Source organism: Corvus moneduloides, chromosome 8, assembly GCF_009650955.1.
Source record: "Corvus moneduloides isolate bCorMon1 chromosome 8, bCorMon1.pri, whole genome shotgun sequence".
Taxonomy (NCBI): Eukaryota; Metazoa; Chordata; class Aves; order Passeriformes; family Corvidae; genus Corvus; species Corvus moneduloides.
Genome location: NC_045483.1, coordinates 20627952 through 20655179, shown reverse-complemented (window position 1 = coordinate 20655179; position 27228 = coordinate 20627952). Strand labels below are relative to the sequence as shown.

Here is a 27228-nt window from a genome sequence, read left to right as displayed (position 1 = left end):
TGAGCCTTGTGCTTTCAATGTTCAGTGCAAAATCCCAGTTCTAGGGTGGAGAATGTGTTAACATCTATTCATAGAATGAGAAATCCTCGTGTAGTCATTTGAATGAATAAGATACGTCAAAAAAAATAACACTACAAGATTGTAAAGGATATATATGTTTGACTACTGCCATGGGGTTCACTTGAATGTTGTGGTTTATTTTTTTAATCTAGTTTCCTTCTTAACCCTTCCAACATACTCCAAGCCTCCTTGCTTTTACATGCTTTTCTCAGAATCCTCTGTTCTTTTCCATATTACTTTATTTTTTGGGTGGAGGAACATTTACATTTTTTGCTTTGTCTCTGAAGATTCAGTGTATTGTGGGAGGTGAGGCAACACTGGTCTTGGCAGAACACCACACAACCAAGAGAGTAATTAAATGACGCAAGCATTTGATTATTTTTCTCTCTCAAGCTTTCTGGCACGGCTGGGCATTCTGATTGCAAAAGGAGGATCAGGAGAAGAAATTTCTAAAGACCGCATGCAGAATTAGAAGAACTGTATTGGAGACTTTCTGCTTCTTTAAAGCTCTTCGCTCTCACGTTCTGGAGTTACTTCTTTTTCCCCTGTGAGGATAATGTCTCTTTCGTCACTCAAGATAGATGTAACTGAAAGGGAGCTGCCAAGGTTGTGTTTTGGTTTCTTTGCTCCCTTACTAATTGGATTTTTCCCATCTTCTGCAGTAGGATTATAGAAGGATTACAGAAGCTGTGTTTTTGGGGGTGTGGGAGGAAGTTGTTGTTTTTCTTGTCTTGAGTCTGGGACCTCCTTGATTTGCCATTTGTTCTCTGAAGTTACTGCCTGTTTGGAAGAGGGAGAAGCAGCATAACATGAACTTGCACAACCATGGATTCCTTCCCTTTGCAAATGGTCTATGTGGCTGCTTGTAAAGGAGGTTTTTGCATGTGTTAGCAGCAAATGAAGAATAGCATCCCAGGCTGGATTTAAAAGAAGCCAACTCCTTGAGTCCTGGCAAAAGGATAAATACTGTTTCAACTATAGTTTAAGGAGGATTGGATGTTGTTCCAGTTTTGAATTTTTTGAAAGGAAGGATCTGATCAAATCAAATATTCTGCCAGCCTAAACCTGCATTTTCTACAGCTGAAACTGGAAGATGTCTTGGAAAAGAAATTACTTTTCTGTGGGTCGGGGGAATGTACAGGGCATGTTTACTCCACGAAGTACCACCTCAATAGCACCCAGTAAAGGTCTCAGCAATGAACCAGGACAGAACAGTTGCTTCCTGAATAGTGCGCTACAGGTAAGATCACAGAATAAACAATGTTTCTCGTTTTGCCCTCTGTCTGTTGTAGTATTGTCCTAGGCACTGTGCAACAAATATAGTGAAACTTGAGTACATAATTATTGGTGGCCTAGATAGAGTAAAGCTACATTTGGAAAAACAGATAGTGTTATTGAGCAGCTTTTTAATTTTCAGGTTTTCCTGGTGAATTCAACAGTCAAATTTACCTAGTCATCATTTACTGTACTTGAATGTCTTGTTTGTGTAGGCTTGTAGAATGTCAACCAAAGGTAAAAATATACATAGAAAATTTATTTTAAAATAATAGAATATTGCATAGCTTGCAGAATGGATACTCCTTAAAAGTAAATTTAATTTTTTTGTTGAACCACTCAAGGTCAAGGTTTGATAATACCTGTACAAGATTCATTTTATGTAGTGCACTTTTCTTTCTGGCGGCTGATTTGTAGCTTAGTTTAAATGACTGAGTGTTTACCTTTTGATTTAGAAGAAAAACCTTTTCTGGTGCCAAATTCAGTGGGGTGAGTATGGCTTGCTATACAGGTCTTGTCACCATTAGATGTTTTGAATATCTGATGGTTGAGATTCAATCATTTTGGTAGCAGGGCTTAAAACCCCTTCATATCAGTTTCCATCCCTTCATAATGACTTCTCTGTGCAGCACAGACTGTGTCACTATGGGTTTGGTTTTCTGTTTTGGGTTTTTTTTGGTTTTTGGGTTTTTTTTTCCATGGGCACAATCAGGTTCTCAACGAACTTCAGGCTTCCATATAGCCCCAGTGCAAATAATACAATGACCCTCAATAGGCTTAATATATTAGGAAATACAGAACAAAGAGAAATTTCCAGTGATGTTCTGTATCAATCACCATCAATTGCCAGCTGTAAGGTGTAATGACTGGCTGCCTCCTAATACTGAGTTACTGAACCTAGGTCAGGACTAAGTAGATCCTAACATCAGCTGCATGCTATACAAGAAGATGAAAGCATATGACCTGGTCTTTAGTCTGCTACAGAAACCCTTTTCTTCTAAATCTCAAGAGAGACAGGATACTGAAAGTACTTACGATCAAAGCTGAATTAAAAAAAAAAAAAGACAAGATGGTAATAATTTCATAAAATACATACTTCTGGGGTTTATCCTAATTTTTTAACACTTAGTCTGAACTGCTCTTGAATGTTTTTTGCTCCTTGCTCTTACAAATTTCTATAAACATTCAAGCTAAACTCCAAAGGCAGTTACATAAAAAATTGGACTCATCCTAAATGTAATTTTTTTGTCCTTTGGTAAAGTCTGCAGTAGTTCTTCAGGAATGTTTGTGTGTAATCAGATGTTTTCAAGGCTTATGTTGCCTCCCAGGCCCTAAATACAGGGATAGTCGAGTATAAACATAGCCATGGTAATTATGAAGTTTTGGGAAACTTAAAGATTATTACATATTACTATGGTTTAAATACAAATTTTCCTGTTGGAAACACTTCTTGAAACCAGCAGAAACTTTGCCAGGGTGCTAAATTTTTTCTTGCTCTAGGCAAATTCATCAGAAATAAGAAGTTTGGTTCCTCTGTTTGTGCTAATGAGGCATTTAGCCAGTCACATGTCAGCCTGGACCTTGCTGCTCTGTCCAGAACCTGGTAGGACGTGATTTAGGTCAGGGTTTCTTTCAGTTCAAGCTTCTGCCTTCTGAAAGGCTGGTGACACTGAGGTTTGCAGGAAAGTTCAGTTACTGTTAGTTGAAGCTGCAATTGCCGGTGCTGACCACGTTTATACATAAAGAGCTCACTGTGAAACACCTCAGAGATGGGTATTGTTTGCTAGTTTACAGATACAATTTGAATAGTTTCTCAACAGTGCACAGATTTAGTGGTAAAACTGAAGAATAAAAAAAACATAGTGCTGTTAGAGCAAATGCCACCCTGTCGTTGCTAGCAGAACATATAAAAGCCTGCTTGCTTTTCTGTGCTGTGACCCTGCCTAGTCACATACCTGGTATTACCACCATACCTGCCCTTAGAGAAAGGTATAGCTGCCCTAACAGGCTATGGTTAGTAATCATGGCCTATGAGTGCACTTAGTGACGATAATATTGGGCATAACGGATTTTAGCGTTTCACCACTTTCACTTGCATGAACTTGTTAATGTGTATGCTGTTGGTGCTCAGTTTTTTCAGCATCTGGGCTTTCTGCTCAGAACAAGAAAGCTGTGTAGGATTGGAAGAAGGGAAAAGTTTCATTCCCTGCAGTCCATGGGGTGTCCTTGGCAGCTCTGCTCAGCTGCATGGTGCTGTTGCCCAGCAGCCGGCCGTGGTGCTAGCACAGGAGAGCAGTCAAGGCATGTGCTGTTTAAGCTAGCACTGCTATGTGGGTAAAGAAGCAAGTTTTCTAATTTAAAAGCACGTGGCAAGAAATTCAGAGGAAGGTCCTACTGTAAAGTAACATGTGAAGGTTACAGCTAAAGAGGAAAGTTGAAAACTTCAACTTGCAGTTAGATAAAAGGCACCCCTTTTAAGGCAATGTTCACTGATGACTTCTTGATTATTCAGCATGTGCAGTTTTAATCAGAAGCTTATGAAGTATTTATTTTATATATTCATAAAATTGGCTCTGCCCCTTTTTGTGTTTTAGGTTCTTTGGCACCTGGACATTTTTCGCCGCAGTTTCCGGCAGATCACAACGCACAAATGTATGGGTGATTCTTGCATCTTCTGTGCTCTTAAGGTAAAAGTTAGAAATACATTGAAAACCATTTTTTAAAAGTTTGAACAGAAATATATATGATATTTAGTTAATATATATAATCAAACTTGCACCTGAAAAATTTGTGAGAGCAGGATAAATTGTGATAGCTAGTGGTCTAAGACCCAATTTCTAAAATGTGTTCAAGCCAAAACATTGTGAAAATATCATTGGTAAAGTTTCAGTTACAAGGACTCTTCTTAATGGTGTGCAGGTCATTGTGAGTCTCCATTACTTCAAGCAGTAAAATACAAATTTGCTTAATTTTTCCCAATTTATCATTTGGTGTACGAATATAATACCATGTACAGTTAGTGTGCTCATCAACATTTACCTTTCCCTTCAGAGCTGCTTTAAATGTCAGGATGGCAAAGGCCATTTAGCTAAGCCTTTCTGTTCAAAACTGTTGATTATGTAAGACTAAAAGGCTATTTTCTACTGTAAATATTGATGTCTGTATTAAATGGCTCCGCTCTTTGTACTCTCTGTTTTAAAAAACATCAATTCTGTTTGTAGCTGCAGATGCAATAACTGACCGTTACAGAGGCTGCCTGGACAGTAAGATCTAGATGCTAGCTCTGATTCTGAGTACTGCTATGTACTTGAGTAAATTGTGCAATCCTGTGTCTCTGTTTGTCTCTATCAATCAATTTGTTTCAGTTCTAGGGTTTTTTTGTGGCCTCCTTTCTAAATTTTGCTAGCTCAAACCCCTAGGTTCTTGTGGGAGAAATAGACATGATGCAAAGATGATGAAAATACCATCTTTAATCTTCTTGAGCAGTGATTTCCCTTTCTGAAATTGAGACTGAGACATTTTCTTTGATCACAAGTGTGTTGTAAAATCCAACTAAATATATAAATTAATTGTGGGAGAATTTGTGTCATGAATTCTATGTGCAGTAATGAAAAGGACAGACAGCATGTCTTACGAAGATGGCAGAGTGTGCAGGTTTAAATTAAGATCATCTGACATTCCTAGACAATATTTATGATATAACAGCTGTCTTGGTGCTGTTAAGTAATATCACAGGGGCGCTGGTAGAGACAGGCTTGAAATGAATTATCTAGTGAGTTTTTGGACTGTTATTAAGGGGTTTTTCCTTGCAAATAAACAGCAAAGAGGAGACTATTAAGGAATGAAGTAAGAGAATTTATCTTTTTCTGAAGGGGAATTTGTCTCAAGCCGTATCTGTTGAAATGATGAGAGAGGATAGTATTTACAGCACTATCATCAGAAGAGGAGGTAACAGAGGAGCAAGGTAGAGCATCCAAAGTGAGATACAGCTCTTCAGACAAAGAAAAGATGGAGTATTGCATGTCCCCTTCCTTAAAGGGGAATGGCAAGACTTAGTCATGATCCGATTTGAGTTCACTAAGTTCAGTGGGATGATGTAAAGGTATTTTTTGGATCATGCCCTCGAGTAATGTCAAGTGATTGTTGGCATTCTTTGTTAGCCAAGATGAGGTCAGAAAGAAAAGGATTTAGGAATTTACCATGAATGTAAGCTTTCGCCATTCTGGGGTGTAACCTTACAGCATGATGTATCAAAGAAATGCCAGGAGATCAGACAGGTTCTGCCATGAGTGAAAGTAGACTCTCAACTCTGCACTGGAGTCCAGGTTTTAATATGAAGATAATAGTTAAAAGTCTTTCTGTATAGAGTACTGAAAAAGAGGGAGAGGGATGTGAAAGGATATTACGGGGAAAAAGGAGAGGACGAACCTTTGCAGAACTGGTCTTGAAAGATGAGCTCCGGACAAAGATGCATGTGGATTAGCAGTACCCGTATGAGAGGGAAAGCACTACAGTAAAACTGGAAGATGACAGGATCTCTGGAATATATGTATTAAAAGTAATTGGGTCAAAGAATGTGCAGTTTTGTTGGTAAAATCCTTGCTTTTGATGTTTTGAAGTGCGTAGTGTGCTATTATAAACTTGTAAATGACAGGTGAAGTTGGCAGAATTTACAAATTCTATGCCTGCAGCTATATGCTTATTTTTTTAATTAAGCAGCCTTTGAAAAAGTTGCTGCTCTCTCTTTTCACTTTCAAATATCTGCAGGGATTTTTTGTGTATGTGTGTGTTTTTGGTTTTGTTTGTTTTTTTCTGCCTGAAGTTCTTAGCAATAATGTTCCTTGCTGGGAGGTGTTACAACCCTTAATTTCCAATAAAACAATACTATTGCACCAAATCCTGTACTGCTTTTGCACATTTTGGGAAACTTGTGTCTGGTTGTGTGCAGAATTCCTAGAGCTCACAGAAGCTCTAAAGAACGCATAAACAATTAAAGAATTACCTAGACAAGTATTTATGAATGTGGGCAGCAACCAATACTTGAAAAAAGTAAATAAATTCCAACTGGATCCAAATCAAAAAGTTAGCATTTTCTCTATCTAGTCTGTTCTTCATGGGAGATTGCTGTGTGTTCTACCCAAGCCTGTTCCAGAACCTCTTTTTCTGGGTCATAATGTGCCAAGCTTTCACCTTTATTACCTTATGTAAAATGTTGATGTGTGTACATAAGTACTTAAAAGTTCCCCCCCATTTTCGTGTTGTTATCAAGTCAAATATTATTATAAAGGTGAATTTTAAAGGCTGTCACTTGACTCCAAGTGAAACTGGAGGTGCAAACCTCCCCTCAACCCCCCAGAAAACCTCTGGAGACCAGAAACATTAGCTATCTTGCTTGAATGCAGCTGAAAAGGTAGGGGTATTCAGAAGGGACAGCCCCAAACCGTGGAGATGGTCACATTCATCCTCAAACTCCTTAAGCAGGCAGTAGAAGGGGGAGAAATCTGTTTAAAGTATTTACTTGTTCTCTGCTGCCCTCTGGATCAGTGTTTTCAAATTGCTCTATTTTTTTTTCCTGTGAAAGTCTGTCTGTCTGGTACATGATATGTGCAAACTTGTTTAAGACAAGTGGGATTATGTGCTTAATGTGCACCTAATACTGCAAGCATCACCAAGAGCATGTTTTGTGTCCCAGTGCAGCAGGGTCATCCCCTCCTGTCTGTGCTCATCTCTTCCCCTGCCCCAGCTCTCCATTCTGCTCTGGAAGCCTTTAACTGTTGTCCTGCCAGAGTAATGCTGGCTTAGCCTCCAGATCTTTGACATCCTCTTTCTCTTGAATCTTGCCTTAGGCTTTGCTAAGATGAGGGAGAAGAAGTGGCTGGATCCAGTGGGAACACCAGAATTTGGAGCTCTATACCATGCGAAAATCTCCTGTTAGGGGCTGGGGAGAGGTAATTAGCCTTGCATGCTCTCAGGTGGATCTGCCCAACATACTTGTCCAGACCAAGCAAGGTGGAGGCAGGACATGTTTACTCTTCTTCAGAGCATGCTGGCATGTTCGGATTCCAGCCCGGCCTGGGAAGGGGACAACACTTGTGGGGAGGAGCCTATGCCATGTTCCCCCAGTTCACTTCAGGGTCCCTTCATAGCATACCTGACACCTTCTGTGTTGTACAGAGAGGAGGGTTCATGCTCTCCTCTGGCTCTAAAATGTTACTCTGGAGGTGACATCCTCTTCTCTTTGACTCTAGAGGAAGATAGTCTTCTCTAAGCTAAATTTAGCCTTTGAATAACACTGAAGAAGTTGTATTTTTTCCACGCTTTTTTGGCTTCCTGCAACTGTATCTAGGGGTTCTGATATCATGCACAGTATTTACTGTAAATGCTCAGCTAGCTCTCTAAATTTTACTTGTAAGTTCAAATATGGGATCACAGAACAGTGATGTCATACCTGATCAAATCACGTTTTATTTTTGTACCACATTGAAGACTTCCATTTCACAAATTCTTGATTTTAAAACTTGATGTGCTATGTCTTTATGTGGCTAGAAAATGAACCTTAAAATCATTTCAGATATACTTTCCTTGGTTATTTGGAAGGAGCCTTGCATCAACAGCTGTAAAAAAGGAGAGCTGCAGACTCTGTGCTGGAATCCCAAACACTGTTCCTTAAGATGTGGCATTATTTAAATATTTTTTTCAATACACAAGCTGTCCTTACCACTGTGTGGTTTGCCTGCTGAAACACTGGAACAGCTTTTTGATTTATTATTTATGCTGAAGTCTACTATGAGTTGGTTTATTTTCCTTTTTTTTTTCAGCATGACTTTGCTTTGGTGTTTATCACAGCTGGAAGAGGGTAGGAAGGGGGAAATCCGTCCACTGTACTGAGCATGCCACAGAGAGTTTGTTCTCCTTCCAGGGATTGTACTGGGAGCTCCACAGTGCCAGGATATAGGACAGAGTGTTTTTTGTAGGTCACAAAGAAGAATGTTCTATTGATTGATAAATTCCAATAGGGCTGGTCTTTTCTGTTGTTTTGTCATGTGCAACAAAAGCAGGAAGAATGTGAATTTCTATGTAGAAATGATGTTGTTGTCTAAGATGAAAATAGAGAACAGTAAGGTTTTACAGCGCTTTAAAAAGCAGAACGACTATAGTTGGTTCTGATAAGCCACTTGCTTGAAATGGAGTGATTTATTATGAAATGTTCGTCATGTGATTGAGAGAGTAATCCTCTTGTTTTATGCTTTTTTCAAATCACAGTAGTATTTCAGGGTAAAACAATAGTCAAAATACATAAAATAATTACTTTTATTGTTTGAACGTCTTTTTTCAGTTGGCACTTGCAGTTAACTGTCTGCCAAATAAACTAGCAGCAAGTACAGTTTCCTCAGTTAATAAACTGGTAATTGAAGCTTCCAAATAACAGTTGGCTGTTTTGATCTTGATCAAGCAGTTAGTGAATTGTTACCTAGTAGATGTGCATATTCTATGATTTGGATTTCTTTTCCTGCCACTCTCCTAAACAACACTTGTAGAAAGTATTATTTTTACTTGATTTTGGTAGTAGCCAGGGGTGCCTGACTTGACAGTCTGTATTGGGGACCTGATCTTAATATTCAGGGTACAGTGTGAGTACAAATGGAAGAGACATAAAAAGAAAGGAATAAATGGAAATCTAAGTTGATTGTTATCAGACTTGGAGGTTTGAAAAGAGATCAAAAAACACAAAACCAAATAGAGCTAGAATTTATTGCAACCTTGAAGGCGAATATACCACGAGGAAATGTGGGGAGGGAAATGTGAGCTAGTGGAAATACTGTGGGTGGAGGCTGATGTGTTTGGATAGGGGAAAAGTGATTTTTAGCAGCCATTTGAAACAGGTTGTTGTACTGAGTATGAGGATTCACTGGGAGAGAGTGATGTTCTGAATGAGAGATTAGATATTGCAAGCAAGAAAAAAAGGTTCACTGAATTGAACAGGGTAAGAAGGGCATGCTATTGAAATGGAGAGAAAGCTTAAAAAAATTATACAAACAAAAACCCCATCACCAAAACCCAGAAACAATTGATTAGTGTAGGGAATACTAAGGCATTTGAGGTGAACATGTTTTGTTCTTTGAAATACCATACCACTAGAGCTGCAGTGATATCCCTATACAGAAGAAACTTCTGTGTAATTCTGAAAGGGAATAGTTAGTTCTCAGAAAGCTGCCAAGGACACAACTCAAAATTACAGTGCATGAACGCTGATCTGATTCAGTAGCTGTTGCTTATTGTCTTCAGCCATTAATTTATTTTTATGTCAGCCTCCTTTTGCATGCTTGATTAAAAAGGCACATGTGCATGTGTATCAGGTTTGGTTTGTTTCATCAGTATAGTTACACACTACAGATGTCAGTTTACCCCAAATAAATGGAATACTTTCCTAGGGAGGAAGTTGATTCCAAATACTATTAAAGATAATTGGGAGCAGATCTCCCAAGAATGTATGTAAATCCCATGAATTACCTAAAAATATACTTGCTATCTTTATTGTCTAAACCAGGTGAAAAATAACTTGGTTTATGATCATGCATGTGAATTTTAGTGTTCTGAAATATCTTCAAGGTTTCTCGAGGAGTTGCATGATAAATGTTCCTTGTCTCAAGCCTTAGGTTGTTTTCCTTTATTTGATCCTTGATCAATATATAGCTAGAAAATTCATACTGATCCCCGCACCCACGCTTCCCAAAGTGGAGGACATTATTTTGGAAGCCCACTGACTCAACAGGGCTTTGTTCTGATGGGTGTCAGAGGCCCGGCTGTGTAGTAATAGAAAAGATATGAAGTCTTCAGGTAAAAAACTAGGAAAAAGCCTTCTGAAAAGTAAAAAGCCAAGCAAGGCCCTACAATTGATTGATTGGGATGGTTGACTCATCTGAGAGCAAGCTGGTGAAAGGTAGCAATGTCACTGGAGTTGATCTTGACTTAGTATTTGGGGAAGGACTATATGCAACTGGGTGGACTTTGCAAATTTATTGGTCTTAAAGAACACTTGCACTTCTAATTTTATTCTCTGCTACCCTTTCCAGACTTTTGAAGAGCTGTAGGGAAGAGGATGTGAAGGGAGATGGGCTTCTTTTCCATACAGACCTCATAGGAATGAAGTATAAGCAGAACACAGACTCTCTATCTGAAAAATGCCTTGCTCATACTGTTCTCTGTCTTAGCTTGTAGACTGACCAACATGCCAAGAACATGTCCTCAGTGTAGAAATCAAAGTACTGCTATTAATATGGTATTAGTAATTCTTAGATTTTATGTTAAGCTAATTTTTTTTTTGTTCAACATCCTTGATTTTAGTTACTGCAGACTGGTAAAATGGAAGAAACTTCCTTTTTTCATGAGGCTTTTAGCAGCATCCATTCATTTTGTTGCCACTGTTAGGGGCATGCTCATTTGTATTGGAATGTAGCCATTGAAAGAGATCATCACTGCAGTCAGTACACTGATGGATTTCCACCATCTTCAGTTTCAGAAGAAGTATGTGGAGGAGAATGAAGTTTGAATGTTTCATTTATAAAGTTCTCATGTTCCATAAACACTTGGAAGAAAGGTGCCATGAGAACTCCTGGGGCAGAATCAGGAGGGCTTTCCTGGTCTGCACCCAGCTGGCTGTCATACCTGTGTTCGGAACAAATGTTTGCGCAATTAACAGTATCGCTCACAGGCAAGACCTTAAATTAAGGAGGGAGATCTGACTTAGGTAATTTAAAGTGATGAAAATGCAGGAAATGCCACACCTGTTCATCGGAGGTTGAGAGACAAGAAAGACCTGTTCTGAAGGGGAGAACCCCAACAACCCCATCTCCCCCAAAAAACTCCAACCCAACCCCACTGACTAAAACCTGAGGAAAACCAAACTCAAAGTGCTTTTGACTCCATTTGAGGTGCTTTTGGGACTCCCTACAAGCACTGGGTTCCAACATGCTCTAAACAGCACTGTGCAATGACATAATAAGATTTGATCTTTATTAGATTAAAATGCATAATTACTCACTGGTTTTAAGATATTTTTTCCCTTGTAATCTAAATAAGACTGTACCATTGTGTGCTATGTCATTACAAATTTGAGGAAGCATTCTTCCGTGTAATGTTGGGATCTGCTATATCCTGATTTTTGCATTCTTCGCAGAATTGCCATTGCTTAATAATTTTTTGTTCCATGGTAAGTATACTGTTTCTTTAAAGAGTGCAATTTAAAAGAAGAGTTTCAGTTTTCTTGCTTGCTTCTCCTTTTACCTAGTTTAGACCCTGCATTGTTTCTCACCCCCGGGGGTGCAGAGCCATTTCGGGGCTCTCAGTGAAGCAAACCAGGTCCTGCCCATCAGCTCACGGCAGTGAGGTTGTGGACCAGTCGCTAGACAAGTGTCTCAGTTTCCAAATCTGTAAAGTGAGATTGAACAAACAGAATAAACACATTTCTAAAGCACAGTTGTGAATATTTTCAAGTGCTCTTAAACTATTTAATGTAAAGTGTGAAGCAGGATGGAGTTATATTTCACTGCCTTTGGTTTTTTTTGAGGGTCACTGAAATGAGAAAATTCACTAATGAAACTTGCTCAGTTACCAGAGTGACAGAAATGGCAATCACGTTTAAGTGCAGAGACTTTGTCATTCTTTCAGTTTTATGTATGTATATATAAATGATAGCTGAGGAGGGGTATTGTCTGTAATTCACAAAGTATGATACTGTCTCACGGCTTTCTCTTCATTATGCTTTTCTCCTGATTCTGTGATACTCTAATAAAAGCAATAGTAGAAGAGCTGTGGGCTTCAGCACAATGGGCTCTCACCCATGAATGAGCACCTTGAAGACCAACAAAATAAAAGAGATTGGCATATTACATCTATCTTAGATTATGTCAGCACTATAAATTGTACCATTCCTATGGGCAAAAATGGCAGGGGCATGGAGGTTGGTTTGCTGCCTGTGCAGTGACAGCTGTGCTCTGCACTTTTTCCAGCTTCCTCAAAACAGACAAGGTTGTACCATTTGGCAAACTTCCCAGTTTACCTTCTCAATTCCTGAAAAGAAACAAGTAAAAATAGTTACAGGAGAGAAAGATTTAGATTATTTCCGATTAATATAGATCCTAAGTATGTTGGGGAGAAGGTTTCTGTAATTAAAGGAAGAAGTGCTACATGAATTGTGAAATACTGCAGATTAGTATAGATTTGAAAGAAAATCAAACAGGCGAACCAATTTGGTTTTCTCCTTGTTTTACTATGTTTAGGAGGCAGTAAAGAGGACTGGTGCACAATTAAAGGTGATCCCTTTTTCCTCTCCTGTAGTATGAATTGAGCTTTTCCACAGTCTTTAGAGAAATTGTGGGGAAAGTTTTATAGGAAAGGACAAGCAGAATTTTTAGATTGACACTGATGAAGATGGTTGCTTGTCATATTACATGATGTAGAAAGAACACAGTGGTGATGGAGAGTTGTCTTGTATTAAAATAAGAACTAGAAGTTTTTTACTTAAACTGAGGATCTTGCATACAGAATTATGTTCCTGTTTTTATAGGAAGGGCACAGTGAAAGTTAACTGTTCAGATGATGTTTCGGATATTTCACACACGTGCACGCAAGCACACAAAATAAACATGGGGGTTTAATCAGCTGGGCATATGCACAGAACTTTCATGCATATAACCCGCACTTCAGACAATAATGTGTCTTTTTAGAACTACTCATCCTTGCAAATGGTTACCCAGGTGATGTGTGAGTTACAGTTATGAAAATGCAGGTTTATGGCAGCAAGTGAACAGCTGGCTATACATAGGAGCTGATATTCCTATTCACATCATGCTTTTTCCCTCCTGCATGCTCACACAAAAATCATCTAATTCTTACCTTCTTGGACTTACGAAAGGTAAATTTCTTTAAAGTGTGCAAGTATCAAGTTGTGGCTGTTAAAGGGCTACAGATGTTTGGAAAGAGTTGCTTAAAAGAGGAAACAAAGTGGCATGTGTAAGCTGGAAGTGAGAAAGTTAAATGGAGAGTGAGAAATGGGAATAAAAAGTGAGAAGTTTTGGTGTTCATTGTATTTGCTTCAGGAATCAGATTTGGAGAGATAAAGATCCATGGGGGATTGACAGTGAGGGAAATCCTCCTAAACTCCTAGCCCTCGCTTGTATATGTGAAAGGAAAGGAAGAAATACACAAAGGTGCACAGGATTTCAAAGGAAGGACTTTTAGGATTTTCTCTTGTAGTCTGTGTACCATACAAGTATCTGTGTGTTGCAGGATCCAAACAAGTTAAATGTTTGCTGTTTGTTTTCAGATAAATTGAGTCATATTTTGAAAAATGCAGTACCTTAACTATCTTCTTGGTTTTTTACTAGGGTATATTCAACCAGTTTCAGTGTAGTAGTGAGAAGGTACTGCCTTCTGATGCCCTGCGCACTGCTCTTGCAAAGACATTTCAGGATGAGCAACGTTTCCAGCTGGGCATCATGGATGATGCTGCTGAATGTTTTGTGAGTATAACTGAAAGATGGTTTGGCAGGCACAGAGGTGGCCCACCACTATGCAATCTTCCCTGGTTTTTTTTTTTTTTTTTCCCCTTAATTTTTTGTTCTCCATTTCTCCTTTCCCCAAATTGCAACAGATTTTGCATGTCTGGCCTGGAAAAGTGCACAGAGAGATCCCCAAACAAATGATTTGGAAATGGTAATATCATTGTTAACCGTATTTACATTTACTTTAGCATATGTACTGCTTGGATTCTCAAGTGTGCTTTAGATGTGAATTATGAAAAAATTGCACTAAAAGAATGATCCAGGATTCTAGTTTTAAGGATCACCTCAAGAGGGTGAAAAGACATTTTGTTTGCCAGTTTTTTGAAGTTGTGTTTTCACAGGAAAATTTTTCAAGGGAAATTGTGCAATGTTATAGTTGTTTTGCCAAATAATTAATTTTGACCTGTTTATTGCAGGCTTATAGACCACCCAGGCAGCTAATAGTGTTGGTGAAAAGCGTTCTGCTGGAAGGGTTGTTAAGAGACTTGTGGCACCCACAGATTAGTGTTGACAACAATGGGAGGAGAGAAGGTCTTGGGACAAAAACTCCTGGGAACTTTAAAACAGATGTAGTTGTATGAATTAATGTCTAGGAAATGTTCAGTCCTTTTGTTTCATACAGGATGTAGTCTGCCTCTTTATTATTAGTTCTCCCTCTTTTTGATAGAATGTAGATGATGTGTCATATTTCAAAGCTCTTGTGGAATGGAGGAGTTGATTTATTTTGTGTTGATGAGAAGTTAATGTCAATCCAGTGATTTTAAAACTGCATAGGTACTCTGTTATATTTGGTCACATCTGTGGATGCTTGAGAATTGGACAGAAAAATCAGTAGCAGAATCTTCGGCAGTGCTAGTAAATAAAATAAATGGTTACCATGCAGCATTTCAAATCAGAAGTGGAGGCCATTTTCTTTTGTATACAAGAAATACCAACTTCTTTGTTTTTGAAGCAACTTTAAAAAATTTGCAGGAGCCTTCTGTCCGTAACATTATGGCATCTGACATACTTTCATGATTTATATCTTAACTTTTGTCTGCAGTTGAAATTATCTAATGCATTCTTTTTCCTTTTTCCTTTGGCTAGGAAAACCTGCTAATGCGAATTCACTTCCACATTGCAGATGAGACAAAGGAAGATATTTGCACTGCACCACATTGTGTTTCCCATCAGAAGTTTGCAATGACTTTATTTGAACAGGTGAGGTAATGATATGCGCTTAATACCAATCGCCAGTTCTCAAGTTTTGTGTTTTCATTTCTAAAACATGCATTGCCACAGGAAAGAAATGTACAGCCGGAAGTGTTGCAGTGGAAATACCTGTTTAATCTTGTCAATGCATTATATTTTCTTTCTCTTTAGTGTGTTTGTACCAGCTGTGGTGCCACCTCTGACCCGTTACCTTTCATCCAGATGGTACATTATATTTCCACAACCTCACTCTGGTGAGTTGAGTTTTTTCACAGGGAACCTTCCCCACCTCCCCCACACTTTTTTTTCCCCTTTTTTCTTCCCCCCCCCCCCCCCCATGCTGGTGTTGCAGTTTGATCTTTGTGATCTTTATTGTTTAAATGTCTAGAACATGGTTTGTTCAAAGTTGGCGGAGCTTTGATAGCTGTGATAAAGAACGTGAGGGTTTAGTAAAGGAGAAGATAGCAGTTTAGGCATGGAGCAGTGTGTCTGCTTGTTTATGATTCTGAATCTTAACAACTGTAGTGGCAAGGACTCATGTACATTTTGAAAGACTTCAATGTGTGAGCAGGTGATTTAAGAAGACAGATAAGAAAAATAAAAAAATTACATTGAAAAAGACCTTTGGACATCTATTCCATCCTCCTGTTTAAAGCAGGGCTAACTTCAGAGCTAAATCAGGCTCCTTGGTGTTGTGTATAGCTGAGTTTTGAAGGTGCTTAAAGGACAAAAATGTCATGACTTCTCTGGGCTGCCTGTTCCAGCTCTGAACTGTAAGGGTTTTTCCTCGTCCATGGTGACCAGGGCAGTTCCACGATAACTAGCGGAAGATGCAGAAAGGGAAATTCTCACTGGAGGTCGGACGTGGTCTGCCCTCGGTAAATCCGTGCTGGCTGCTCTGACTCACCTGGTCCTTCACATGCCTGGAGCTGATTCCAAGGGGATTGATCTGATCTGTTATGGCCCCAGGTGGTGGAGTGAGACTGATCAGCCTGTAGTTCCTCAAATCCTCTTTCCTTGGAGGAGTATATAGCTCTTGTTTAATCTAGTTATGGGGGAACTGTCCTGGTCACCGGGACCTTTCATTAAAGGTGGTGCACAGGGCATGAGCACTAGGTCTAAAGCAGATTGTTTGCACTAATGCTGGAGAAGTCTTCTTTGAGTAGATGTCTGCTCAGTTAAAAGCTTTTTGAATCTGATTGAGGCAGGAATCTGTTACTTGTCTTGAAAATTTTATTGGGATTTAGAACTTCTCTTTGTTTAACGTCTGGCATGCAAGATACGTAGTTACAGAGCTTGAAAAAATTGTCATGAGAACTGCTAGTTGCTCTTCACATGCAGTTCTTAAAAAGGTACCACTTTACCCATGTAGCAAGAGTACCGTAAAGCATCCCCCTTTGTGGCTGCTGCCTGCTGTTCCATCAAGCTGTAGTTTTTCATTAGGTTCCAGCAGACACTGTATATCAGAATATTATTTATTAGAAAAAGGGTAAAATAGTCATCTAAATGGTATTCAGTATTTTATATGAAATATCACAATAGGTCTTAAGTCATGCATTATTTTAAAAGTACCAATACGTAGTAATATATTTATTTACCTCTGAAGCCATTTTAAACTTGAACATGCTTTGAGCGCTAATATTCTTGTGTTCATATTGTCATCTTTCTTTCAACTTGGACAGTGAAATAAATTGGGTACTGGGCTATTTTTTGTTTGTAATTTTATTAAGTATGTTAATACTTAATAAAATAGTAAATACTTAATAAATATAGTAAAGTGTTACTTTGCTATAATTGTGCTTATTGAAGGGGACACATTTTGAAGCAAGTATTTAATTTTGAAACCAAGTATTTATCAAAATGCTGAAGTTTTCTTCGAAGATATAAAATTTAAGCCAAGCAATTTATTTCTGTTTTGAGTTTGACTTGTTTTCTTTATGCATTATTTTTGTGGAAGATGTAGTAATTCACAATTAATTATGTGTTTTTTTCTGTACTACAATATTAAATATAAAAAGTGTTATGTATTTTAAGTTTCTTAATGCTAACAAAATTTAGGTGAAATGTATACTAGCTTAGTGTGGGTTTGTGTTTTTATTTTATTATTAAACTTTTTTTTCCATACTTTGTCTATACTGAAGCAATCAAGCTATTTGTATGCTGGAGAGGCGAGAGAAGCCAACTCCGGGTATGTTTGGAGAGCTCCTGCAGAACGCCAGCACTATGGGGGACCTGCGAAACTGTCCAGTGAGTAGCCTTAGTTTTCTTTGGGTGTGAATTCAGTATCTCACAGTTATTCAATGAAGGAAGGGAAAAATTAGTGGTGATGAGTGCCTCTTTGACTAGACACAAGTATTAAGAACCGGAATAGATGCTTATTTTTTATGTATATCATAAGTGCTAGATTTCGAAAGTAGGAGTTTAATATCTTGTTCTGCCTTTTAATAAATATGCAAAAATAGTTATCATCAAACTGTTTTTACATGTTGATTAATAGATAGGACAGGAAACAGCTGCATAGTTGCTGCTTCATGTAAAGCTACTGTTAGGTGCATTACCAGTTGTCAGTGAAGCAATACAGGCTCTAAGAGGACTTGTGTACCTGGTCCCTGGGGGCAGTGTAAGTATTTCCATTTTATACCTGGCCTCTCTCCCAATTTATAGCTCTGAAACCTTGATTAACAGTCTCCATTGAAATACATATTTTTTTAAATATTGGCAAATAGTGGCTCACTTATCTAAGTAAAAAAAAATAAGATATTTTATTATCATTTAAAAGGTGTTGGGGTCCCTCCCCTGCCGTGTAGCCCTGGGAGAGGGGCCCTGAGGGGGAGGTACGGGGTTTCCCTGTCCCTGCTCAGCCTCGTTCCCATTGGTTGGTTTGTGTTCCCTGCGCGGGCAGAAGGACCCTTGGTCCCGTGACTGGAACAGTTCCTGGGCAGAGCCCCGGCCATGCGGCTGGAGAAATAAACATCTCTGAAACATCTAGCAAGAATCTGTCTGTCAATATATATTTCCTTTCCACGGGACTCCTGGTTTGATATATGCGTGTTGCAGGATCCCCACTGCAACAAATGGTGGAGAATGCGGGCAGAACGATCCCCGATCCCTAAGCGACTGATTTGTGTGAGTAAACCCTGGAAACTTTGGATTCCTCTTCTTGGTTTTGCTTTGCTATTCCGTATCTAAACTATGGAGGAACAGTGGGAAGACTCTTGGCTCTCCGAGCCGCATATGGACATTTATCTTAAACTTAAAATGATTCTTGAACAACGATTTGTAAATTTTAGCTTGATTCAAGCTCAGAAAGAACTGAAACACTTCCTGGCATGGTTGTTTAAGAACTTTTTCTATGTTTCTTGGGATTTAATTCTTACCAAGGGCTTTTGGAAAACCGTTTGGACACAGTTAATATTTGAGTCAAAATATATGCCGATGGAAGAATATTTTCGTGAATATTATTTAGTTACCGAGACTGCTGAGCAATGTCAGCTGTGTCCTGGCGAAGGGAAGCCTGGCGCAGGGACTGTGCGGCCCAGGCCACGTGCACCGAGCGCTCTGCGAGCAGCAGCGAGGCAGTTCCCGCGCGCGGGCGGAGCCACGCGAGCCGCAGTGTCGGTGGCGGAGCGAGGAGCGGCGGGACCCGGCGGTGCCTGCCCGGCCGCGTGCAGCGTGTGGTGGAGCGAGCCCCGGGAACGCCCGACCGAGACGGAGCCGCGCCCAGCCGAGACGCGCGCTGGAGCAGGGCGCGGGGGGGTCATCGCTCGGGGGCCCGGCCGAGACGTGGGTGCAGCGCCTGGCAGCGGCAGCGAAGCTGCGACCAGAGGAGGCGACGCACGGAGAACTGAGCGGCGCGGCCCGGCCCGGCCCGCGCAGCCCCGAACGCGACCCCGGGAAGAGCGCGCAGGCACGAGCAGCCCCGACAATTCCAACACGGGAGCGACCGAAGGAGAGAGCAAAGACGCAGCGAGACAGAAAACAGCAGCCACTCGGAAAAAGGAAAAGATCATAGGAACTAAGACCTTAGGGATAGTAAAATGGTATAATGTTAAGCAAAATTATGGTTTTATAACAAGGTGTGACAACCAGCAAGACATATTCGTGCATAGAACTGCTATTAAAAAGAATAACCCTGAAAAATGCATCCCAAGCTTGGGAGATGGAGAGGTGGTGGAATTTAATATTGTACTAGGGAGAAAAGGGTTACAAGCATCGCAGGTCACTGGGCCTGATGGTGTTCCTGTAAAAGGCAGTATATATGCAAAAAATCGTAGTCATGTTAGACAGTATCTCTATTGTAAGTCCCCCCTACAGTCTCCCTTTCCTAATCCCACCTTTCCCTTTTACCCTATGTCCTATTACCCCCAGTGTATTCCCAATCCGTTTTTTCATCCATGGTTTCCCTCACAAAACCATGCTTTTGCCAATTGTTTCCCCAAAAATCCCTTTCCAATGCCGAGTGGGGGATGAAAAGGGGGAGGGAAGAAGTTAAACCCTCTCCTGCCTCAGTTTCCCCACAAAGCATGCTCAGAGAATTCTGTCTCCCTTCTGTCAGCCCTAAGATGTTCCAGAGAATCTGTTTGGACATTTAAAGACTCAGGAGGGTGGCTTGTTTTGTTTTGAAACTGTTCTTGTTATGTTTATCCAGTTGTTTTCATTCTCCTTTTATTAAAATAAAACGGGTGAGGTGTTGGGGTCCCTCCCCTGCCGTGTAGCCCTGGGAGAGGGGCCCTGAGGGGGAGGTACGGGGTTTCCCTGTCCCTGCTCAGCCTCGTTCCCATTGGTTGGTTTGTGTTCCCTGCGCGGGCAGAAGGACCCTTGGTCCCGTGACTGGAACAGTTCCTGGGCAGAGCCCCGGCCATGCGGCTGGAGAAATAAACATCTCTGAAACATCTAGCAAGAATCTGTCTGTCAATATATATTTCCTTTCCACGGGACTCCTGGTTTGATATATGCGTGTTGCAGGATCCCCACTGCAACAAAAAGGTGCATATGAGTCCATCTATTTAATAACCAAAGAATGCGAATATTAATAGAAATGTGTTCTTGGTCAGGGCAAACTGCTATTTGACTGTGAAATAATAAGTTGGATAAATTGCATACCAGCATTTGCTGCCCCTTTCTTTTTATAGTCAAAAGAATTTCTATAGAGGTTTGGCTAAGTGTGGCCTCAAAGTTACACAAGGGAAGCTTTTTATCAGGATGCCCTGTTCCTGCTGTCATGTTGACAGTGCTGAAACAAAGAACACAATTTGAGAGTAAGGTTGGTTGGGAGGTAATAAACAGAATTGCTTATACTTTAAATGACCCTTTCAAAATATGTGTGAATAAAGTCATCTAAATATCAGAACCTCATATCCACATTTAAACATCAGAGTCCCCTACAGTTTTTTTCTGCTTTTTTAATTTTTCATTTTTGGCTCTCCCTGATGGTTGGGACTGAAATTCTGGTTAAATTTTCTAGATTGCTGTGGGGAGGAGATGCTTTGTGATCTCTTCCCTGGTTTTAGTGTCAGAAATTATTATATCCAATTGTGAAATTGGACTCTGTAGGCAAGAGAAATGATTCTTGGTATGAGAACATTTTTTTTTTTCCTGGAATCTTGCAGGGGTACCTTTGTGATGTGCCTCAGAGAAAAAGTGAATGTTGCAAATGGATTTTGTCATAGTTTTTGTCATGTCCCCCCTACCCTGTTGTGTCATTGACACCCCCCTCCCCTGCAAAATGCACTGGTACTTATTTAAAAAGTAAAAAATGGGAGGAAAAATCAAAACAGGAATAAGAATTGTAGAATTCCTATGAGTTATTAAAGCAACTCTTATTCTCCTGATCTTCCAGCTGCTCGTCTCATATTTATATGAATATTGACCTAACTATCCTACCTAAGATGAGATGTTTGAGGTACCCTGTAGAAACACTGGAATATAACAACAAAGCAGGACTTTTTCTGCTTTTTCAGCAAAGCAGAAAGTTTTTCTGACACTGTCGTATAAAGCATTGGTTTCTGTAAATACAGTTTTTAATCTGTGATTCTGATCAAAAGTGACCTTTCCCTCCAATTCCCAAGAATGTTATTGGGATCTTTCATGTATGCTTGCTTATCTATTTTCAAATAAGCTTATTTTTGTGCTCTATGTTTTAATCATTATCAATAGCATGAGGAAGAATCAGCCATGTTCACTTAATGCTGGATAGTCTTGATAGCACATCTCGTCTATGACACAAGAAGCTCCTACCTTGGCACTGAGCATATCTGCTGTGTTTCACCACCTCCTCTTTGGAAGCTGTACTTCTGAGACTTACACTTGTTAGTGCCTTGCCCTAATATTATAATAAGAGAAGGATTATATTCAATGTCTTGTTTTATTTATGTGCTCAGAGTAACTGTGGGGAAAAGATCCGTATTCGTCGTGTGCTGATGAACTCGCCACAAATCATCACCATTGGCTTGGTTTGGGACTCAGACCACTCTGATCTGGCTGAGGATGTGATTCACAGTCTGGGAACTTGCCTTAAACTGGGAGATGTGAGTTTTCTGTACTTTGGCACTACCTACAAAGACAGTCTTTTTCATGGTAGTCTGTAGTGGCAAATTGAGAAAAATATGAAGTTGCCACTTTTACCTTTTCAGCGTCCATAAAGAGAGGAATAGAGGACAGAACCAAGGATCTGACCTGTCTCTGAAAGCCTTAGAAAAACCTGTTAAGTGTGTTTCTGAAATGTCTCAAACTTTAAAAATAGTTTCAGGTGAAAGGAAATTTTGAATCTGGGTTGTTCTATTTCTATGAAAATACATCTGTGCTCTTTCATTTTAAAGAACAGAAGTTTATTTCTATTTCTTTTGAAGACAAAATGTAGCTTGCTGGTCTTTGGGGTTGTTATTTACCTTTAGGTCCTCTTTTTGGTGAAATGTTTGGTCATAACACTGAAGAGTTATTTGTAGCTGAACAGTCTCTAAGAGGTGGTGGCTGGCACTGTGTGATTGAATGACAGACTGAATTAAATAAGATCCAGAGGTTTGTCCCCTGGAGGATTCACTTACTCTACATTAACTGATGCTTTAGAGCTGAATTACCGGTATACCAAACTGTAGCTGTGTCTTACCGTAGCATTGAGATACTACATAAAATAGCTCGCATATATACACACATTTATGTTAAAAAAAAAAATGCACTGTCCAGTGCACAGTGTACCAAAATCAGTGTGAGCTGATGGAAATGTGGTTATGAAAGTGTGGTCTTTGCATAGTAGAACAGTAATGCACTAAAACATGAGACCTGTGCATTTTACATTAATAAAATTCAATTAAATAGGATTTTTTTTTTTCTGTGTGCTGAATTCTTTTGATCTACTGATGTCTTCAGTTCATCTTTTATGTCTTAGCATCATAAACTGGTCCATGCTAAATTCTGGATAGTCCTTGCTAAAGTCAGAATAAATGCCAGCTGTTTGCTGTCCAAACCACTTTGTTTCTGCAAAAAGGAGTGAATTTTTTAAACAGTATTTGATATAATCAGCAAGCATGACACAGAATACAAATTTTCAAAACAGAACCACATTGAAGTTATGTAACAGGTTATTTTTTCATTGTTGTTAATGTCTTCCTTCAAGTAGACACATTCTCCAAGTCCAACTCAATTTAAGAGCATCTGGTGAGTTGGTCAGAATCCATTTCTGGTCTGTGTCTCTGTGTTTGCTTAAACATTGCATGATTACTTATTTATTGCCTTGTTTTCTCTATCTTTTGAAGTAAAAGATATAGCACCTCTCTATAGTACTTCGAGGTCTTTGAACATAAAGCAGTATCTAAAATTCTGAGCGCTTTATTAATTTCTCCTTCTGTTTTTCTTACCTCCCTTCTTGAAGCTCTTCTTCAGAGTAACTGATGATAGAGCAAAACACTCAGAGCTGTATTTGGTGGGAATGATTTGTTACTATGGAAAACACTATTCAACCTTCTTCTTCCAAACTAAAATCCGCAAGTGGATGTACTTTGATGATGCTCATGTCAAAGAGGTGAGAAAAAAATTGTTTAGGAAAATAATGTGTTGGAGATTTGTTAGCTGCTTGTGTGTAAATCCATACTGTTTTCTATAGATTTTGAGATTTTTTTGCTGATTTTCCACTCAGGATCCACAAATTTATTACTCCTTTTTTCTCAGCAAATTGAAGTATTTTCAAAAAAAGCACACCAGAAATCTCAGAAACCCAATTCTTAATTCTGTTCTGTTGTCTCTCAGTCTTGTTTTTATGCTGTTGTTTGAAAAGCTAGTTTACTTGTGCATACAGCTAACACACATCTGTTTACCTTGCTGACAGGCAGTATAGCTATTTAGTGCCTGGTTTTGGACTTCTGAAGTGTCTACATGCCAGTCTTCCCTAGTGCTTGCTGCCAACAACAAATATTCTGCTTCTTCTGTTAGTGCTTTTTTAAACCTTTTCACCAAGCATGAGGTCCTTGACATTAAAGACACCAGTGCTGGGATCTTGGCATGACATTATAACCCATTAGATTGTTTGGCATTATTTCATACCACTCTCCATTTTTCTTTCTAGTCACGGAATCACAAAGGTGAGAGAGGAAAATTTTCTCCTGTAGTCATGACAAACACAGTCTCAATGGGAAAAATCTCTATTCACTTTTACCGTCATACTTGTCAGCAGAAGAATTTTGCCAAGGCTAGGTACTGCACTTCCTTAGTAGAATATTCACATATGGAGCAAATTTGTTGGAGTAAATGTTCAGTATATCAGGTGAAACCTGTATTAATACATGGGGAAGATTTTTGAGATTAGTATTACTATATGAATTAATTGCCTGGTTTATCAGTGCTTGCAGAGGTTCTGTCACAGCAGAAATATTCACACACTTGAAGTATTTAGCTTTGTCTTGAATTTACTGTCCTGATATCTTTATTGTTCATTTTGTTCATTAACAAATTCTTCTGCTGTTTGATTGATGCAAGGTTAGGACATTTCAGAGGATGAAAAGGTTTTTATGGAAAAAAATCTGAAAGGGAAGGATTATTTTTGTAGTTGTATTTTTAGTAGGTCTTGTAATCTATTTAGCCATAGGATGGTGAATACCTGGATTTTAGTTAGGTTGGCTCAGGAATTTTCTTGCTGAGTCCAGGTCAGTGCTGGCTAGAGAAAGAGTTAAATCATGTCAGTGGAAAATTGAACTCTGAAAGAATTGCAGCGGGGGATATTGGATCCCAAGTCTTCGGATCTCCCATCGGATTATTCAATTAAGAGAGATGGGACTATGCAATTACACAGGATTTATTGCTTAAAATAACGAATAAGGCATCAGTCTCGAGATGTGAGATCTGCAATACATCAGAGTAATGGCAAATAGTCACAAGACAAAGGATTACATAGCAATTTATAACTTTCTAATCCAATAGGCACTTAAAACGAAACTTTCTGACTTTACAACCTATCACCTGTGGTACTTCACTGCAGTGCAGCTGTATCTTAACCAATGGCTCGTTAAGTCACGTCCACACACAGAAACTTCTTTTACAACATCTAAATTCTTAACTTAAACTATAAAATCACATTATTATACTTAAAACCCTTCACCATAACACCCATTTACTTAAAACTATAGAAACACAAGTTTGTGATTCTCTTTGCTTAAGGTCTATAAATCTCTGTCAATTATGCCAGACCTAGCTTATTCCAGGGTTGTAAATCAAATCCTCCCCTAACTGCGTAAGTTTTTACTCCTCTGTTTCCTACAGGGGGAAAAGAGAACTTATGATAGAAAATGATGATAGAAAACGTTTCTTGTTTTGTTTGTTTCTGGTTGTCAATTCAGATTGGTCCAAAATGGAAGGATGTTGTGACAAAGTGCATTAAGGGTCACTATCAGCCTTTGCTGCTGCTCTATGCAGATCCAAGAGGAACTCCAGTGTCCACACAAGACTTGCCCCCTCAGGTGGATTTACAGCAATATAGCAGGACTTGCTATGACAGTGAAGACTCGGGTAAGAAGTGTGGGCTCTGTGCCTTGTACCTTCACACTGAAGTGCGGCGTGTGAAATATTTTCCTTCTTTGGAGTGTATTATTGTCAGCAGGGGTCCTTGTTGCTTGTTAAAGCTGATCAAGAATTCTGAAGAGGATTTCCAGTGTTTCATCTGTGAACCTCTCTCTTGGTCCAAGACTGTTGATTGTTTGGGTAGCAGTCTTTTCCAAAAACGTTTGGAGAAAGAAACTGGGGGGTGGGGAAGTGAAGGACCTCACCTGGTGTGGTGTGGATGTAGAGAGGAACGCTAACTGGTGACTTCAATAACTGAAGCTTCTGACTTTAAAGTTCTAAACCATCCTTAACTAGGACATTTACTGCAAGACTTGTTCTCACCAAAAATGGGAAATGCTCTCAGGCTCAATGTTTGCAGTTAAACATAAGAAGGACTTCCTTCTTTAATATACTTTTTCTTCTTTAATTTCTCCACTGAGAAATGAGTATGAAGCTAACATCCTGTGCATTAAGGAGTGTATACATCACATATGTAAAATGACCAACATTTTGCACATTTTATGATCTAACATGGGTTAGGGTTAGTCTTCAAACTGTTCAGATTTTTTATTTTTATGTGCTGAAATTGGAGGGAGGAGATTGCCTTTTTCACCTCTTCTAATGAGTTCAGGAATTACTATACTTAAACTGAATCATGATGCTTCATATTTTTCAGTAGGGGATCAATGAGACAGAGCAGGTTACTTTGCTTTAGCTAAAAGTATTTCAGTACAAAGTTTATACTAGATAAGCTTTTGATTCATAATAGATGAAGCCTGTATTATAACGGGATGTTCTTGTTACCCTTATTAAGATTTTGTACTTCAGTAATTTTTTTTACTTTCCCCAAAGCAGTTTATTTCATATTGTAGTTGCACTCAACAGTGTTGCAAATGAACAATAATTTCAGTGTGGTACTAATGTGTGCTTTCAGTCCAACAGATGTAGTTTAATTTGGCATATTAAAAGGATTTGATAACTTTGGAGTTACCAAAGAGAAAGAAAGAAACAGGTTTTCAGGAGGAGTGACACTGTGTCCCTGCTTCCAAAGGAGCAGGCTTTTCCCATAATCTCTGGTGCTCTTGAATCTGAGTTGGTATCTTTGGTATTCTGTTTTTCTGTTAACTTCTCTATGGCTGCCCTTGCTCTCTTTTCTTAGCCTTTCTTGGCTTTTATAATAGCTGAAAAAGATTGAAATTTGACATTGCTTCCTTGACATTTCTTTCTTCCCCAGGGAGAGAACCTTCCATCTCGAGTGATACACGGACAGATTCCTCTACAGACAGCTATCCTTATAAACAGGCACACCATGAGTCTGTGGTCAGTCACTTCTCCTCTGACTCCCAGGGGACAGTCATCTACAATGTGGAGAATGATGCAGCTTCACAAAGCAGCAGGGACACAGGTAGCAGATACCATTACATCTGTGTGAGATCGTTGTCATTAGATAAGATGACTGCAGTGGATTCCAGTTGAAAATATCTCTATATGTACACACAACCTTTACTAGAATAGTGAACAATGTTTAATATCCTAAATTTTTGATTTATAATGAACTATTGGCACTCACCAAAAAAAAAGCATGATTTATAAGTCTTGTTGGCTTCTGTAGACTTGTATCTAGCCAGACAAGCATTTACAGATTTGTTTTTCTGTTATCCACAATACTGCCTGCTCTCTTTTTTATGTAAATCTGTGAGTTGGAGTCTGCACAGCCCCACTGTAGGGTTTGGTAAGTGTTGTGTGTGCTACTTACTCATCTCCGGGCAATAACTTCATTTCAGGCGTTGCAGCTATCTGGGAAGGGCGCTTTCATCACCAGAATCCCTCATGCTTGGGAACTCAGGACTTTCTGTGTAAGTGGGGGTTGGTAGTATTTGCTGCACCAGTGAGGAGCATAAGCTAATTTCCTGCCTGTGCCATGGAAGGAAGTTAAGCTGGAATATCCAGTGAGAAGACAATCTGTATATATGTTACTTTGGGCAGCTGAACAGTCTACCTGAACACTCTTTAGTTGAAAGAGGTTAACTGGAAATCTAAAGACTTGATCTCCTCAATTATTCATGGCCAGTATCCACAATTAGCCTGTTTCTGCATACAGCAACTTCTAACA

At 39.3% G+C, this 27228-nt stretch overlaps 1 protein-coding gene across 10 annotated transcripts in view; it reads left to right on the top strand.

The window, feature by feature from the left end:
* USP54 (ubiquitin specific peptidase 54) overlaps positions 1 to 27228 on the top strand; it is a 98739-nt gene that overhangs the window by 46341 nt on the left and 25170 nt on the right. For 7 of the 10 annotated variants that reach the window (XM_032117098.1, XM_032117096.1, XM_032117094.1 and 4 more), the window contains 11 exons: positions 454 to 1300; positions 3930 to 4022; positions 13722 to 13856; positions 14985 to 15098; positions 15261 to 15343; positions 17231 to 17336; positions 21470 to 21616; positions 22957 to 23106; positions 24914 to 25082; positions 26350 to 26520; positions 26900 to 26971. In XM_032117098.1, coding sequence (XP_031972989.1) covers positions 1154 to 1300; positions 3930 to 4022; positions 13722 to 13856; positions 14985 to 15098; positions 15261 to 15343; positions 17231 to 17336; positions 21470 to 21616; positions 22957 to 23106; positions 24914 to 25082; positions 26350 to 26520; positions 26900 to 26971 — 1387 coding nt within the window. In that variant the 5' untranslated portion in view covers positions 454 to 1153. Of the gene's footprint in view, positions 1 to 453; positions 1301 to 3929; positions 4023 to 4556; positions 4599 to 7181; positions 7284 to 13721; positions 13857 to 14984; positions 15099 to 15260; positions 15344 to 17230; positions 17337 to 21469; positions 21617 to 22956; positions 23107 to 24913; positions 25083 to 26349; positions 26521 to 26899; positions 26972 to 27228 lie in introns of those variants that run through there. The other 3 variants (XM_032117101.1, XM_032117100.1, XM_032117099.1) reach the window with 3 other exon arrangements.